Genomic DNA, 16,082 nt, shown 5'->3' with positions numbered 1-16,082 from the left:
AGGACAGAATCCTCGTGTGACGTAGGGGGAGGCAGAATTTTTGCAAGGGCCATCAGCGGAATCAGCTGCAGGTCACGTGAGGGAGGAATTCCAGAAAATTGAGGAGCAGGGAGCTGAACTAAACTGTGAGTCCTTACGAAATAGAAAAAAAAAAAAATAATAATAATAATAAAATAATGGTAATAAAAAACATATATATATATATTCCAGAAAATTGAGGAGCAGGGAACTGAACTAAACTGTGAGTCCTTACGAAATAAAAAAATAATAATAATAATAATAATAAAATAATGGTAATAAAAAACATATATATATTCCAGAAAATTGAGGAGCAGGGAACTGAACTAAACTGTGAGTCCTTACGAAATAAAATAATAATAATAATAATAATAATAATAATAATAAAATAATGGTAATAAAAAACATATCCATATTTATTTTTTATTTTTATCTTTTAAATAATTAAACATAAATTATTTAGTGGCGAGTGAACATTTGGTGCCTGGGCCTTCACCGCTACCTGCTAATCAATACTGCACAAAAACAATCCTCATCAAAAATCCTAATTGTTGCTGAGGGGCTACGATCATTTTTACCAAAATATAATTCCTTCCTTGATAAAACTCTACATACTATATTGTGAAGGTGTTATCAATTACACACACATACCTTACAATCTCGTGGTAGAATGCAAACACAAGCACTCCCCTCAACCTAGAGCCGAAATGACTTCTAACGTTTATTTCTGACTTCTCAAATCACAATGATTATTCTCTCATCGTACCCCCAGCGTAGATACACGCTATCTTTTCATTCATCTTATCTTGAAAACATTCATCAACTCCATCTGGACTGTGCTGATATCACAACCTTGAGACTAAATAAACGACATGGTGATAAATCAGTGATTAGAATTACATTGTGAGATGCAAGCAAATATTAGGAGGAGTTGAGTATTAAGCAGAGAGAACAAATGCGAGACACTATAGAGAGGAGAGAATGCCGTCCGACCCGATTGAGTCCTGGGTGTGTCGACCCCACCTTTAGGCGAGGTTTGCTCTGTACTATTCGTAAAGCGTGATAAAACACTCCCTGAATCAAACCGGCGGATGTGCTCATTATTCTAGCCACTTGGATGATGCAAGAAGTGGTCTCCTACCAATGCCTACTTGTCCAAGGCGGGGTGGGGCAGAGACTTGGTCCACGTTTTTTTTTTTTTAAAAAACAAGCACAAGTCAACTAATCACATGCCTGAGTCGTTATTGAGTCTACCAATGGAGTAGCTTGCTCAACAAACAGCTCTTTGTCATATTGCAACGCCAATGAATACCGGAAAAACCAGACTCATAAAACAGAGTTTCAACAGTGTGATATTGTGTGTGAGTTGTGCGATACCAAAACGCTGTGTGAACAAAAAAAAAAGATGAATCCATGAAAGCCTCACTCAGGCATGCTTGGATGATTCTACAAAGTTCCTGTTTGTGGGAACTTCTCAGAAGTGAATGCAGGGCACAATCTACTATTCAGCACACAGAACTGAGCTATGACATTTTTATATTTCCCCAGAATGAGTTACATTCCATGTCACAATAAGAATTCCACTAGCTTGGAACAATGAAATAATGCTTCTCTTTTAGCATGTTGTGAGATTTTCATTTTAAGGTCGGTCGAGCGTGGCATGACAAATGTTTGTCGGATGATAATTCCTTGATGATGTTTGTGAAAGGAGGGAGCCTTTCAAAATGTCTGTGGGAAGTCGAGCAGTGTGCACATGCCAGACGAGTGAGCCCGACCACAGCCAATGAGACTGCAGCGTTACACAATAGTAAAACTCCTCGCCTGTGGTTCTTTCTTCAATCCACTCATTCCTTTGCTGTTTTGCACGTCACACCCTGCCAAAGCACATATGAATACTCATTTTAAAAAAAAAAAAAAAGGGTCTAGTGGTGGTTGAGAATATTTTAAACTTTGAGGTGGGAGGTTATGAATTACAAGGGAGGGTGAGTACCTCAAAGGTTCAGTTTGGACCCTGGCGGCCTTTCTTCCGGTGTGGGCGAGCTCGTTTTTTGATGATCATTTCCTACTGCTCCCGAGTGACACATATGCACGATCGCAAAATCTTAAACCCACATACGGGATACACATCTGGCTCGTGACACATCAACGGAGACAAACAAAGGCAAACACTTACTCATTCACTAAGGGAGTGACACAAAAATCTTTTTTTTTCTTTTTACTAAAGTATGTTTTAGAGGATTGGTCATTGCTTTAATTTCTCTGTGTCCACGCCTTGGTTATTTATGTTCGGGGCTTTGTGAAAATTTACTATTGTAGGAAAACTTGAGATCACACTAGTCAAATTAGCAGCGCTACATTTGGCTAGCACGTGTGCCATGCAGTCAAAGGTTCAGCGTTCAAAATATACTCAGTACTTTATATGCAGCTAATTTGAACTCAAATCTGAGGAAACCACAATAAGCACCCAGTACAAGTAATAAACCCCCTAGATTTTCTCGCAGCCACAAAACCTTTAATCACTATTCAGCAAAATGACAAAAATTTTACAAAACACTCCAGGCGGCATGAATGTTTGTATGAATGGAAAACAAAGATTTCCCAGTGCAAAGCTAAAATAAATTAATGATTGAAAGATAGAAGCTATACAAAGTGATGGAAAGCAATGAAAATCAAATTAAAACATGAAGCAAAGCAAATTAATCCTCACTCTAATTGTTTGCATGTCTCCTGTTGGCTGCTTGACTTTGAACTAAATAAAATAAAAAAAATTGGGAAATCTATTCAAAACAACAGACTAATTGTGGAGCTGACATGAGGCCCTTGTGTTTTTCTACATCACGGCCTTCGCTAGAGCAAATGTGAGCCGTCCAAGCCACTGTTTACACTCAGTTTTAAAAAAAAAATACACATTTGCCCAGGCTGACCCGTTTCCATGGTTACCGACCAGTGGTTTTTCATCCAAGCTTCACGATACCTCACCCCCACTGCTGTGTTTTTTCTGTGTCGGCATAACATTCAACTCCAGTTTCTCCTCACGTGATTTGAGTCCTTTTCGGGAACATTTCTGCTCCGCCTGTTTCCGGCTGAGAGCCACCCCTGTGTTTAGGCTGTGCCCACAACTCTCTCTCTTGCTCTCTCTGTTTTTCTTACTCTCTCGCCCCCCCTTCAATGAAATGCAGACATGCACACTGTATTCTCACTTCAGTTCAAATGAAAACAACTCCAAGCCGTAGCTAGGCAACTCTAAAATGTGAGTCATCCAACTGCCGCACCCATAGTCGACTGATCAACCCCCCCCCCCCCCCCTCCACCTTCCTGCAACAAACACACACACAACACACACAACCTTCAGATCTCGTTGAAGTCAAAAAGTACGGTTGTAACTTGTCACTGTCACTCCCAACAAACTGGCATAATAACACACTGGAGCCATCTTGATTTCATTATGACAACTGCATGATTGGTTGTGTTGAATTGTCAGATAGTGGAAAATAGTGATCTTATCAAGTTCAACTCAGTACACTTATAATTTCCACCTCATGGTCAATGGGATTTGAATCCCTGGTGTGTCATAGCAACTACATTCTCAACAACACTGCTAAATGGATAGATATATAATGCAGCAGGGCGCCCTCTAGTGGACAGAAGGGAGCATTACCTCATAAAAAATGTACCCTGCTCAGGGATTACACAAAGTTTGTTTACTCGGAGCAACTGGGAATTTAAGGGGCGCAAATTGAAAATTCGACTAGCAGAGTAGATTTTTATTTCTGTCATTTTCAGTATGTTACTGATGAGTTGACTGAAATGTGGAGCAGAAATCTGTCACCCAAAAAAATATTCAATAGAAGTTTAAAAAAAAAAAAATCTGCAAATTTACTTGACACACAGGTGCAAGTAGATGAAAATATTATAAAAATTTAGGAGTAAAATGACTTTTTTTGTGAGGACGGATGATCAATTAAGGGCCAATTAGCAAACAGGTGTGCTAAATCATAAAAGCCGCTCCCTCAAGTCACATGATCCTCAGTGTTTTGCCACACAGACCAAAAAACTAAACCTGGCAATGTATTTGAAACCCAAACTCTATTCTCGCATCGCTGCCCTCTTTATTTCCACCATCTTAACATTATCTCTCCCCCATGCAATTTGCAAACCTACCTCTTATTACTCTCACCCCAATTTAAATCTGACACCTCCGATCGACAAGGATAACAGCGTGACGACAAAAAGGCTAAAAAATAATTTCAGTCAAGAAGACACTCGGCGACAGTTACCTTCAGGAAGGCAAGTAGAATTTGCTACATCTACAACAGTAGCGGACAAAAACAATGGCCCAAGGAGTCAAAGTTCTTCTGAAACGGGAAGGGAGGAGATTGGTGTTCCTGACAACTGCAGCTTGGGTCAAATCCAGCACGTGGTCTATGGGAAGTTCTTCATCCCTGGTCAACTTAGAGCAAACATTCCTCGACATCATGTGGACCGTCAGTCTCATTCAGATGTTAAAGGTATGAAATAGTTTTAATTTTTTTTTAAAAAATGGTTCTAATTTGATTTTCTGAAGCTAACAAGCGCTTGACTCATATTTTTTATTTTTACTATGTGACAAGCAAAGAGTAAAGTGAAGATGCCAGGTCACCGGCTAAGTGGCTCCGAGGAGATCTGGCGGAAGCTTCAGCCTGAGGTGGATTGTGGAGACGGCGCCATGACTTTAACTGTCAGGAGGAGACGAGCGTTACATCTCCTGCTTGACCGAGGTGCGCCCACTGTAAACAAAAACGTGTATATTTCTGTTAATTTAATTTTTTGTTTGAATCAGAGAATGAATCATCTCTTCACCTCTCCCATCTGCCACCTCGATGTGGCTACTCTGTGGAGACCACGTGGACACAGCTCAGCTTGATAGTGCAATACAATGCCTGTCATGTCACACAGCAGGTGATCGATTTTTTTATATCTCTATATTATCCATCTTCAATGCCCTGACAAAAATAATAAATATGTATTGACTAGGGAGGCAGTTATGTGTTACCTCTCCAATGGAGGGGGACTCCGGTCAAGATGTCATGTCCGCTCTCTGCCGTCAAGCCTCCCAACATGAGACCTTCATCGGTCTGTTGTTCCCCTCATGGAATGAATGTCAGACTTCCCACCGCACAAGATGTAAAGGTCAACGGTAAGTCAGTAAATATAGCAACGTAAATATAATATTCAACTTGTCTATAATTTTCTCGGATTAATCGTTCTGCAGTTCGTGGAGAATGGACGCCGGTGTTTTTGCTGGCTCAGCAGTGTGGCTACACTTTGGACAGACGAGATACAGAAATATTCATAGCTGCTCCGTTCATAACATGCGGTATCACGGTAGAGGTGATCTACAATTCTACAATGATAAAAAATTTAAGTCTGATATTTGATAGTCATCTAAATGAATTTTATTTTCCTCAGGATGGAAAACACACACTTCATCTTCAGATTGACGAGGATACATTTATTTTGACCTGCCCTATCTTTCCTGGAAAGTCTCTCGGATGGGCTCCACCTTTTTACCTGGCACCTCCATACTACCCTCACCCAACTTATCGGCACAGGATTCCCGGCGCTACCCCCCCAGCGACATCTCCTGCTGTCAAATCTTCACCTCCTGAAGCCATCACTACTCCAACCTCACCCGGAACAACAGATGCCGAAATTTCGCATTTGCAAGGAGTGTCCGAACAGCCCCTTACTGCTGGCTCCCCGATTCAAGCTGCCACTACCCAACCTCCAAGCAACCATCACCCCAAAATCCCTCAATCTAACCCCACTGAAGATTCTGATCCGGGCCTGTCGCCAAAATACTCCAACATATTTGCAGAGTTTTTCTGGCAAAATCAACAATCTGAAGCTGAGGCGGCATCATCTCAATCCCCACAATATAATCCATATTACTATTATTCCCTTTTTCCATATATTCCTGTTGACCCACTTTCTCAGCACTCACCTAAACGTTCTGAATTCCAACAAACGGAGATGGATGATGCTCAAGAGGTCAATGCTCATCCGAACCATCTCAGTTTTTTGGGTCAGCTAGTACATCCATATGAAGTTTTGGAGGGTGGTGACTATGAAGAGGACAAGCTTGATGAAATAATCGGTAAGACAGTATTTCCTGTGTCTTGTCGAGAAAGAAATGAACCAGTGTCCAGCATATTTTGGTAAACTATAGAAGTTCCACCAGGTCTCCACTAGATGGCGGAATACTCTTGACTCTTCATGTAAATTTGTACTAGCTGTTTCCTCTGATATTTTTATTTATTGTCTGACTTTAATTAAATGTGTCTTTATAGACTCTGGATTAGGACCTCAATTTTTCCTTTTGAAACCTAACTCTTTGGAGCTCCCAACCTCGGAGGTCAATGTGTCCTGCTCGCTGCAGATGATGGTGATGACCTCCGACCCTGACATTTACATGGTGGTCCCGGACGACTGATGCAAGAAACCACGTAAGGCCGACATTAAGACACATTTAACGTTTCACAATACACTCAAATATAAACTTCTGTCATAATGAGTAAAGTTATTAATTTCGATTTAACGGAAACATTCATCTTTGCATACGATGTTGCTCTGCCAGTGAAAGTTCACAGCTGCTTCTTTCTTCTTACAGCAATAAAGATGCAAAAGGTATTCCTATTGTATTACAAACTGTTTATTTTTTTTAAGATAAACATGGTCTCTACAATGTAGTGCAAAACAAAGTTTCTAAAACAAAAGCACTCAAAGGCGTTGAACAGCAGCAAGTGTTTTGGGTCTCCAAAAGAAGAAAATGTAACCGAAATGTTGCAAGGTATGAAAAATTTGACCATCAACAATTTTAGGTTGTACCTAAAAAGGTTACACAAATAAAATAACTAACTACTATAAAAGACTTAGCAAATTTGACAGAATAATATTTAGTGTGACACAATTATTAAAGTTACATACTTGTATATAAACCAAAATTTCAACAAAGAAATGGCTATCGTATTACAGTAAGTTTCTTTTCAAATTAAATTTAACATTTTCCAAACAGTGTTTAAACGGTTAAACATAGTTTCAACTGTTAGCTTCCCCGTGCTACCCGAAATGTAAATCCCATATTAACGTGACAAATGATTATTCAAACCGAGCACTTGCATATAATATTCTTGAATCCTATATAAGAGCACACGTGGCGTTGACATTTTGAAATCAGCTTAGAAATGAAAGAGGAATCCCACCACCTAATAAACAGCAGAGTAGTGGGCAGCGTGGGCCATCAGGTTTCTCTTGATCTGTTTCAAGAGGATAATGGTGCACACCAGGGCAGTGATCTAGCAGAAAAGTAGAGGAGGAAATTAAAGCCAGAGTGAAAGAAGCAGTGAATATCAGGGTGAGAGCCAAAAAGTCGTAGTGTGTGATGATGTTTTGAATTATGGAATTAGGTTTAAAAAAAGAACGGGAGTAGACTAAATTTGGCCCACAGTAGTGTTGGCCAATGTGAGAGGAGGGAAAACGATTGGGTCTTGGTCAGAGTCAAGTTGATGCTGGGACAAGTTAGGCAGGGATGGAGACGCGTTGGTCAAGATGATGTACTGAGGAGATGGAGAGCTCGACTCATTCAGCTTGGCTTTGAGGATGAGGCTGCATATTAGAGCAATGAACTTTGGAAGGGGCGTGAAATTGTGATTGAAAGAAAAGAAGGGGGGGGGACAGAATTAGAACTTTCAACGTGACTGAGATCCATCATGAATTCTCTTCTAGGTTTGTCAGTTTTCAAAAGGGGATTTGTTTTCATAACATTATTGAAATAGTAACATTCAGTGAGTATCTGATTTATTTCATCAAGGTTTTATTGATTAAAATCTAATTTGGCATTAAGGGGTCAACTTTTCCTACTCTCGATCCTGTGTTAATTTATAAAACCCAAGCTTTAATTTGATTTATTTTTTTTGCTTACCAAAAGAGCTCCTGTTCCAATGAAGATGGCCATCACCATCGGTGCGTTACTGGTGAAGAAATCAGTGATTACCCCAGGACATGTCTGGAAAGCAAACAGCAGAAACTAAAGATCTAGACAAAAAGAATTTGGCCTAACATGATCTCTGAAGTGGGCAACTTACAGGCATGGCGATTTTCTCGAAGAAGCCTTGAGGCTTAGGGCAAGTCTGTTTTACAACCTCCAACAAGGTGATGCCTGTCACACCGCAGCAATGAAGCTACACCATGGAAGAAGTTAAAGCTGATTATCATCACTGACAGGTAAAAAATAAATTAAAAAATCAACTTATTTCAGATATTTTCTCGGATCTTTGACGTGTATATTCGTTCTCACCATCTCATGAACGAAGACTAAAGTGACACCGATGCCGGCGTCTCCAGTGGCTGCGAACAGAGTGTAGATGCTAGTGTAGAACTCCGCAACCCTCATCCCAACCTTCAAATCACAAAGGAAATGTTTGCTTTTTCAAAGTTTGACCGTAATACCCAATTTCTATTGACGTCTTAGTTTGCTGGTTACCTCTTGCCTCTGGGTGTAAGCAACCACTCCGACACAAACCAATGCAATCGCCAGGATGGACAAGAAAACAGAGGACTGAAAAAGAAAGTTGAAATTTAATAGTGATTGTCTGCTGAGGATGGCTTACACATATTTTAACCGTTTTATTTTTGTGGTTGGAGTTCAGTGGCATAGGATAGCATGGCGTGAGACGAGGGCAGGAACCATCAAACAATCGGAATGCCAGACGAAGGACGTTCACCCTGAGTTGCTCAGATTACAGTTTTGTTCTTTGCAGATAAGAGACACAGGGATCGAGGTAACTTGTTCTAACATGTGGTGCTGGGACGTTTCTTCCACATCTTCTCGAGATGTCACTTAAGTGTGTCATGCATAGGAAAATCATTTTCAGAAGGTTAAAGCCCCTCAAAAATGTTTGTTATAATTGCTGTTTTGTAAGCTGTTAGCAACAATCATGACTGTTTTAAGGCACACAAATGAATTTGTGGGCCGAGAGGATCTGGTTTCCAAAACAAGGCGGTGTTTCCGACTTGACCATATTAGGTTTCTTTTTAAAGATCTCACCAATTGGAGAGCACATTTCTTCTCACTGCAGGCCCCGTAGTCTCCAATCGTCACCAAGATCAGCATGACCGTGCCAACCACGATCAGTATTATCACACCTATTAAAAAAAAAAAAACAAATTGTTAGTCAAATGAATTCCATGTAATAGAATCAAAACAAGTCGTTTCATTTTAAAATGTCCTCGAGTCGGGACAGGTCTCTAAATATTTTATCGGAGAGCCTCGCACCTCTAAAAAGGAGGAAGGATAAAAAGCAAACTCACCACAAACAAATGTGCTGGAGCTTAGGCCATCTATTTCAAATATTGGTCTGGTGTTGTCACTGAACCTCAGCCACAGGCCCAGGCCCAACAAGACAAAGCCCAAGATCTGCAAAGCAAAAGCAGCATGCTTTTGAATCGGTGCTTTCATCCTCTAATTTATATATCTGTATTTACTTTTACTAAATCTGTGCGAGTACTTTTGCTTCCTGTTTAACACTGTTCAAATTGAGGAGCATGTACTTGTTAACTTTCTCGCGTGCTATTAGGTCTCTTAGCTTGATAACGGCATGAGTTTCTTTTTTCGAGAAACGAAACTAAGCAGTGGCGCTGACGCAGTTGGTCAGCCTTTGGCAACTTCCTTTTACACTTTCATTTTCCCCCAGGCCAGATTACTTATCTAGCGATGAATCATCATGTTCATAGACCAAACTTACCGCAAAAATAACGTTGAAGAGAATGAGGATATATTTGCAAACAAGGCCACATCCGTCCAAAGCCATGCTTAATTCACAATGTGGAAAGTCTGTAGAGTAAGCCACAGTTATTGGCATTTTTTAAAACATGTATGCATGCTTACAACGCGCCCAAAAAAAAAAAAAACATGGCAAACGCAATGTTAAAAACACGTATACGCACCAAATAGGTAAACTTTCAATATTTATCGCGCATCGTCTGATAATTATAATATCATTCGTGCGTCTTTCACGTACCTGTGTAAGTAGGATGACGTACGACTGCAAGGTTCGTCTCGGAATTAAAATTCGACTGACGAACGATGAGGAAAACTTCCACCTTTAAGAGTGTGATCAATGATGTGATTGGCTGAGTGACTGTGACTGACACACAGCATAACCAATAGATTGAGCGGTGGATGTGCAAGGGGAGGAGCCAACGGCAGAAACGAAACTGATGGTTCGGTTTCTTTTTGGGGAAAAAGATGTTGGGACTGCTGCCAATTTTATTTTATTTTTTTCACAGAATGTACGCAGTTTTCTGGAACGACTTGGGTGTCACCCAGAATGATCAATAAGGAAGATAGTATCTTTAGATTCATTTTTAAAAACTGTACTGTATGTGAACTGATGTTAAAACAAACCAAACAAATATTGTTAATAAATACTTCAGCCACAGCTCCAAATGGAGAAAAACAAACCCTCTTTCTCTTACCCATATTAATTTTCTGCCTTAAAATGTCTACATTTCATTTCCACATCAAATGAATGCAGGTCAACACATTTTCATTCCTTGACACCCAAAACTGAAAAACTGCATTTTAAGATCCACCAGGGGGCGCACAAAGATAACAAACGTGTACACGTGGCCTTTATTTTGAGTGCGTCTTGGATTAAGTGAAAATATTCTCGCGTGGTCATTTTTTAAATATAATTTCGTTTTTTTTTTTTCAAAGTCTTTATGATTTATTTATTAATCAGTCCGAACATACCTCGTCTGGAAAAACACTCGGACTTTACTGTCTTTACAAAATTTACATAATTGAATTGTTTTGTTTATAAATTGTTTTTCATACAAATATATGTTCTGTAATTATCACTGACAAAACTGTGTCATCGTGAAGTAATGAGTGCGTATTCCTGGGTGACAGATTGAAGTTTAATCATTTTTAATATTCGTGCGTAAACATTACACAATAATCCAAGCATCAAGAACTGATGCACACTCTGCATGTGCTATTAATCGCGCAACCTCCAAGCAACCATCACCCCAAAATCCCTCAATCTAACCCCACTGAAGATTCTGATCCAAGCCTGTCGCCAAAATACTCCAACATATTTGCAGAGTTTTTCCACCAAAATCAACAATCTGAAGCTGAGGTGGCATCATCTCAATCCCCACAATATAATCCTTATTACTATTATTCCCTTTTTCCATATGTTCCAGTTCAGGACTCGGATCCCTCTTTTGGGGAGCCAGATAAAAATGGGAAATTTGATGACCTTCTAGAATCAGACGGCCCTCCCATGGCTTCTTATTTTGAGGAATCTTCCTTTCCTGCCCCTCATGTATTCCCTTATGACTACTATCAAATGTATCCTGTGGCTCCGCCCCCTAACAAACCTGTTGACCCACTTTCTCAGCACTCACCTAAACGTTCTGAATTCCAACAAACAGAGATGGATGATGCTCAAGAGGTCAATGCTCATCCGAACCATCTCAGTTTTTTGGGTCAGCTAGTACATCCATATGAAGTTTTGGAGCGTGGTGACTATGAAGAGGACAAGCTTGATGAAATAATCGGTAAGACAGTATTTCCTGAGGCTGTGTCTTGTCGAGAAAGAAATGAACCAGTGTCCAGCATATTTTGGTAAACTATAGAAGTTTCACCAGATCTCCACTAGATGGCGGAATACTCTTGACTTCATGTAAATTTGTACTAGCTGTTTCCTCTGATATTTTTATTTATTGTCTGACTTTAATTAAATGTGTCTTTATAGACTCTGGATTAGGACCTCGATTTTTCCTTTTGAAACCTAACTCTTTGGAGCTCCCAACCTCGGAGGTCAATGTGTCCTGCTCGCTGCAGATGATGGTGATGACCTCCGACCCTGACATTTACATGGTGGTCCCGGACGACTGATGCAAGAAACCACGTAAGGCCGACATTAAGACACATTTAACGTTTCACAATACACTCAAATATAAACTTCTGTCATAATGAGTAAAGTTATTAATTTCGATTCAACGGAAACATTCATCTTTGCATACGATGTTGCTCTGCCAGTGAAAGTTCACAGCTGCTTCTTTCTTCTTACAGCAATAAAGATGCAAAAGGTATTCCTATTGTATTACAAACTGTTTATTTTTTTTAAGATAAACATGGTCTCTAGAATAAAGTGCAAAACAGTTTCTAAAACAAAAGCACTCAAAGGCGTTGAACAGCACCAAGTCTTTTGGGTCTCCAAAAGAAGAAAATGTAACCGAAATGTTGCTTGCAAGGTCTGAAAAATTTGACCATCAACAAAATCCAACAATTTTAGGTTGTACCTAAAAAGAATTGCAGGTTACATAAATAAAATAACTTTAACTACTATAAAAGACTTAGCAAATTTGACAGAATAATATTCAGTGTGACACAATTATTAAAGTTACATACTTGTATATAAACCAAAATTTCAACAAAGAAATGGCTATCGTATTACAGTAAGTTTCTTTTCAAATTAAAATTTAACATTTTCCAAACAGTGTTTAAACGATTAAACATAGTTTCAACTGTTAGCTTCCCCGTGTTACCCGCAATGTAAATCCCATATTAACGTGACAAATGATTATTCAAACCGAGCACTTGCATATAATATTCTTGAATCCTATATAAGAGCACATGTGGCGTTGACATTTTGAAATCGGCTTAGAAATGAAAGAGGAATCCCACCACCTAATGAACAGCAGAGTAGTGGGCAGTGTAGGCCGTCAGGTTTCTCTTGATCTGTTTCAAGAGGATATTGGTGCACACCAGGGGAGTGATCTATCAGAAAAGTAGAGGAGGAAATTAAAGCCAGAGTGAAAGAAGCTGTTAATATCAGGGTGAGAGCCAAAAAGTCGTAGTGTGTGATGACATTTTGAATTATGGAATTAGGTTTAAAAAAGAACGGGAGTAGATTAAATCTGGCCCACAGTAGTGTTGGCCAATGTGAGAGGAGGGAAAACGATTGGGTCTTGGTCAGGGTCAAGTTGATGCTGGGACAAGTTAGGCAGGGATGGAGACGCGTTGGTCAAGATGATGTACGGAGGAGATGGAGAGCTCGACTCATTCAGCTTGGCTTTGAGGATGAGGCTGCATATTAGAGCAATGAACTTTGGAAGGGGCGTGAAATTGTGATTGAAAGAAAAGAAGGGGGGGGGGACAGAATTAGAACTTTCAACGTGACTGAGATCCATCATGAATTCTCTTCTAGGTTTGTCAGTTTTCAAAAGGGGATTTGTTTTCATAACATTATTGAAATAGTAACATTCAGTGAGTATCTGATTTATTTGCTTACCAAAAGAGCTCCTATTACAATGAAGATGGCCATCACCATCGGTGCGCTACTGGTGAATAAATTAGTGATAACCCCTGGACATGTCTGGAAAGCAAACCGCAGAAACTAAAGATCTAGACAAAAAGAATTTGGCCTAACATGATCTCTGAAGTGGGCAACTTACAGGCATGGCGATGTTCTCGACGAAGCCTTGAGGCTTAGGGCAAGTCTGTTTTACAAACTCCAACAAGGTGATGCCTGTCACACCGCAGCAATGAAGCTACACCATGGCGGAGGAAGAAGTTAAAGCTGATTATCATCACTGACAGGTAAAAAATAAATAAAAAAATCAACTTATTTCAGATATTTTCTCGGATCTTTGACGTGTATATTCGTTCTCACCGTCTCATGAACAAAGACTAATGTGACACCGAGGCCGGCGCCTCTAGTGGCTGCGAACAGAGTGTAGATGCCAGTGTAGAACACCATAACCCTCATCCCAACCTTCAAATCACAAAGGAAATGTTTGCTTTTTCAAAGTTTGACCGTAATACCCAATTTCTATTGACGTCTAACCTTTTGCCTCTGGGTGTAAGCAACCACTCCGACACAAGCCAATGCAATCGCCAGGATGGACAAGAGAACAGAGGACTGAAAAAGAAAGTTGAAATTTAATAGTGATTGTCTGCTGAGGATGGCTTACACATTATTTTAACCATTTTATTTTTGTGGTTGGAGTTCAGTGGCATAGGATAGCATGGCGTGAGACGAGGGCAGGAACCATCAAACAATCGGAATACCATACTGAGGACGTCCACCCCGAATTGCTCAGATTACAGTTTTGTTCTTTGCAGATAAGAGAAACAGGGATCAAGGTAACTTGTTCTAACCTGGTGCTTTTCTTCCACATCCTCTCGAGATGTCACTTAAGCGTGTCATACGCATAGGAAAATCCTTTTCAGAAGGTTAAAGCCCCTCAAAAATGTTTGTTATAATTGGCGTTTTGTAAGCTGTTAGCAACAATCATGACTGTTTTAAGGCACACAAATGAATTTGTGGGCCGAGAGGATCTGGTTTCCAAAACAAGGCGGTGTTTCCGACTTGACCATATTAGGTTTCTTTTTAAAGATCTCACCAATTGGAGAGCACATTTCTTCTCACTGCAGGCCCCGTAGTCTCCAATCGTCACCAAGATCAGCATGACCGTGCCAAGCGCGATCAGTGTTATCACACCTTTAAAAAAAAAACAAATTGTTAATAAAATGAATTCCGTTTAATTAAATCAAAACAAGTCGTTTCATTTTAAAATGTCCTCGAGTCGGGACAGGTCTCTAAATATTTTATCGGAGAGCCTCGCACCTCTAAAAAGGAGAAAGGACAAAAAGCAAACTCACCACAAACAAATGTACTGGAGCTTAGGCCACCTATTTCAAATATTGGTCTGGTGATGTCACTGAACCTCAGCCACAGGCCCAGGCCCAACAAAACAAAGCCCAAGATCTGCAAAGCAAAAGCAGCATGCTTTGAATCGGTGCTTTCATCCTCTTTGATTCATATATCTATATTTACTTTTACTAAATCTGTGCGAGTACTTTTGCTTCCTGTTTAACACTGTTGAAATTGAGGAACGTGTACTTAACTTCCTCGCGTGCTATTATGTCTCTTAGGGGGGGGCTTGATAACGGCAGTGGCGCTCTCAGTTGGTCAGCCTTTGGAAACTTCCTTTTACACTCTCATTTTCCCCCAGGCCAGATTACTTATCTAGCGATGAATCATCATGTTCATAGTCCAAACTTACCCCAAAAATAAGGTTGAAGAGGAAGAGGATATATTTGCAAACAAGGCCAATTGCGTCCAAAGCCATGCTTAATTCACAATGTGGAAAGTCTGTAGAGTAAGCCACAGTTATTGGCATTTTTTAAAACCTGTACGCATGCTTACAACGAGCCAAAAAAAAAAACATGGCAAACGCAATGTTAAAAACACGTATACGCACCAAATAGGTAAACTTTCAATATTTATCGCGCATCGTCTGATAATTATAATATCATTCGTGCGTCTTTCATGTACCTGTGTAAGTAGGATGACGTACGACTGCAAGGTTCGTCTCGCAATTAAAATTCGACTGACGAACGATGAGGAAAACCTCCACCTTTAAGAGTATGATCAATGATATGATTGGCTGAGCAACTTTGACTGACAGACAGCATAACCAATAGATTGAGCGGTGGGTGTGCAGGGGGAGGAGCCAACGGCAGAAACAAAACAGTAATGGTTCGGTTTCTTTTGGGGAAAAAGATGTTGGGACTGCTGCCAATTTTATTTTATTTTTTTCACAGAATGTACGCAGTTTTCTGGAACGACTTGGTTGTCACCCAGAATGATCAATAAGGAAGATAGTATCTTTGGATTCATTTTTAAAAACTGTACTGTATGTGAACTGATGTTAAAACAAACCAAACAAATATTGTTAATAAATACTTCATCCACAGCTCCAAATGGAGAAAAACAAACCCTCTTTCTCTCACCCATATTAATTTTCTGCCTTAAAAATGTCTACATTTCATTTCCACATCAAATGAATGCAGGTCAACTCATTTTCATTCCTTGACACCCAAAACTGAAAAACTGCATCTTAAAATCCACCAGGGGGCGCACAAAGATAACAAACGTGTACACATGGCCTTTATTTTGAGTGCGTCTTGGATTAAGTGAAAATATTCTCGCGTGGTCATTTTTTAA

The 16,082-nt window shown here is 39.9% G+C and overlaps 3 protein-coding genes across 10 annotated transcripts; 1 reads left to right on the top strand and 2 right to left on the bottom strand.

Annotated features, from left to right (window-relative positions):
- The first annotated feature begins 2,438 nt into the window (after nucleotides 1–2,438).
- On the top strand, nucleotides 2,439–12,177 carry LOC125984117 (uncharacterized). 5 transcript variants are annotated; one of them, XR_011088352.1, is made up of 8 exons: nucleotides 2,439–4,775; nucleotides 4,838–4,956; nucleotides 5,032–5,194; nucleotides 5,270–5,388; nucleotides 5,467–6,154; nucleotides 6,348–6,503; nucleotides 10,345–11,622; nucleotides 11,820–12,177. XR_011088352.1 is itself a non-coding variant. In XM_068653423.1 (8 exons), exons 2-7 carry the CDS (start codon nucleotides 4,646–4,648, stop codon nucleotides 6,488–6,490), a joined length of 1,362 nt encoding a protein of 453 aa, XP_068509524.1. In that variant the 5' UTR covers nucleotides 2,439–4,305; nucleotides 4,387–4,645; the 3' UTR covers nucleotides 6,491–6,503; nucleotides 6,668–7,683. The 5 variants fall into 5 exon arrangements, 4 of the variants coding, with proteins under 4 accessions (XP_068509524.1, XP_068509526.1, XP_068509522.1 ...); XM_068653423.1 differs by lacking the exons at nucleotides 10,345–11,622; nucleotides 11,820–12,177 and adding an exon at nucleotides 6,668–7,683 and having other exon boundaries at nucleotides 2,439–4,305; nucleotides 4,387–4,775; XM_068653425.1 differs by lacking the exons at nucleotides 10,345–11,622; nucleotides 11,820–12,177 and adding an exon at nucleotides 6,668–7,683 and having other exon boundaries at nucleotides 5,270–5,382.
- Nucleotides 6,694–10,221, bottom strand: LOC125984165 (CD9 antigen). Of its 2 annotated transcripts, none has more exons than XM_049746116.2 (9): nucleotides 10,077–10,221; nucleotides 9,801–9,889; nucleotides 9,367–9,472; nucleotides 9,104–9,201; nucleotides 8,540–8,614; nucleotides 8,354–8,455; nucleotides 8,142–8,237; nucleotides 7,979–8,062; nucleotides 6,694–7,682 (listed from the first exon to the last, which is right to left on the bottom strand). In XM_049746116.2, exons 2-9 carry the CDS (start codon nucleotides 9,864–9,866, stop codon nucleotides 7,488–7,490), a joined length of 822 nt encoding a protein of 273 aa, XP_049602073.1. In that variant the 5' UTR covers nucleotides 9,867–9,889; nucleotides 10,077–10,221; the 3' UTR covers nucleotides 6,694–7,487. The 2 variants fall into 2 exon arrangements, with proteins under 2 accessions (XP_049602073.1, XP_049602074.1); XM_049746117.2 differs by having other exon boundaries at nucleotides 6,694–7,352.
- On the bottom strand, nucleotides 12,160–15,450 carry LOC125984166 (CD9 antigen-like). 3 transcript variants are annotated; one of them, XM_068653426.1, is made up of 9 exons: nucleotides 15,411–15,450; nucleotides 15,139–15,227; nucleotides 14,735–14,840; nucleotides 14,476–14,573; nucleotides 13,917–13,991; nucleotides 13,743–13,844; nucleotides 13,525–13,620; nucleotides 13,362–13,445; nucleotides 12,160–13,176 (listed from the first exon to the last, which is right to left on the bottom strand). In XM_068653426.1, the coding sequence occupies exons 2-9, from the start codon at nucleotides 15,202–15,204 to the stop codon at nucleotides 12,982–12,984; spliced, it is 822 nt and encodes a 273-aa protein (XP_068509527.1). In that variant the 5' UTR covers nucleotides 15,205–15,227; nucleotides 15,411–15,450; the 3' UTR covers nucleotides 12,160–12,981. The 3 variants fall into 3 exon arrangements, with proteins under 3 accessions (XP_068509527.1, XP_049602076.1, XP_068509529.1); XM_049746119.2 differs by having other exon boundaries at nucleotides 12,160–12,847; XM_068653428.1 differs by lacking the exons at nucleotides 13,743–13,844; nucleotides 13,917–13,991.
- Between the last annotated feature and the right edge of the window lie 632 nt (nucleotides 15,451–16,082).

The sequence above is a fragment of the Syngnathus scovelli genome, chromosome 16 (assembly GCF_024217435.2).
Source record: "Syngnathus scovelli strain Florida chromosome 16, RoL_Ssco_1.2, whole genome shotgun sequence".
In the NCBI taxonomy this organism is placed as follows: Eukaryota; Metazoa; Chordata; class Actinopteri; order Syngnathiformes; family Syngnathidae; genus Syngnathus; species Syngnathus scovelli.
Note: the sequence above shows the minus strand (reverse complement) of the source record. Positions and strands in the feature narration are given on the sequence as shown.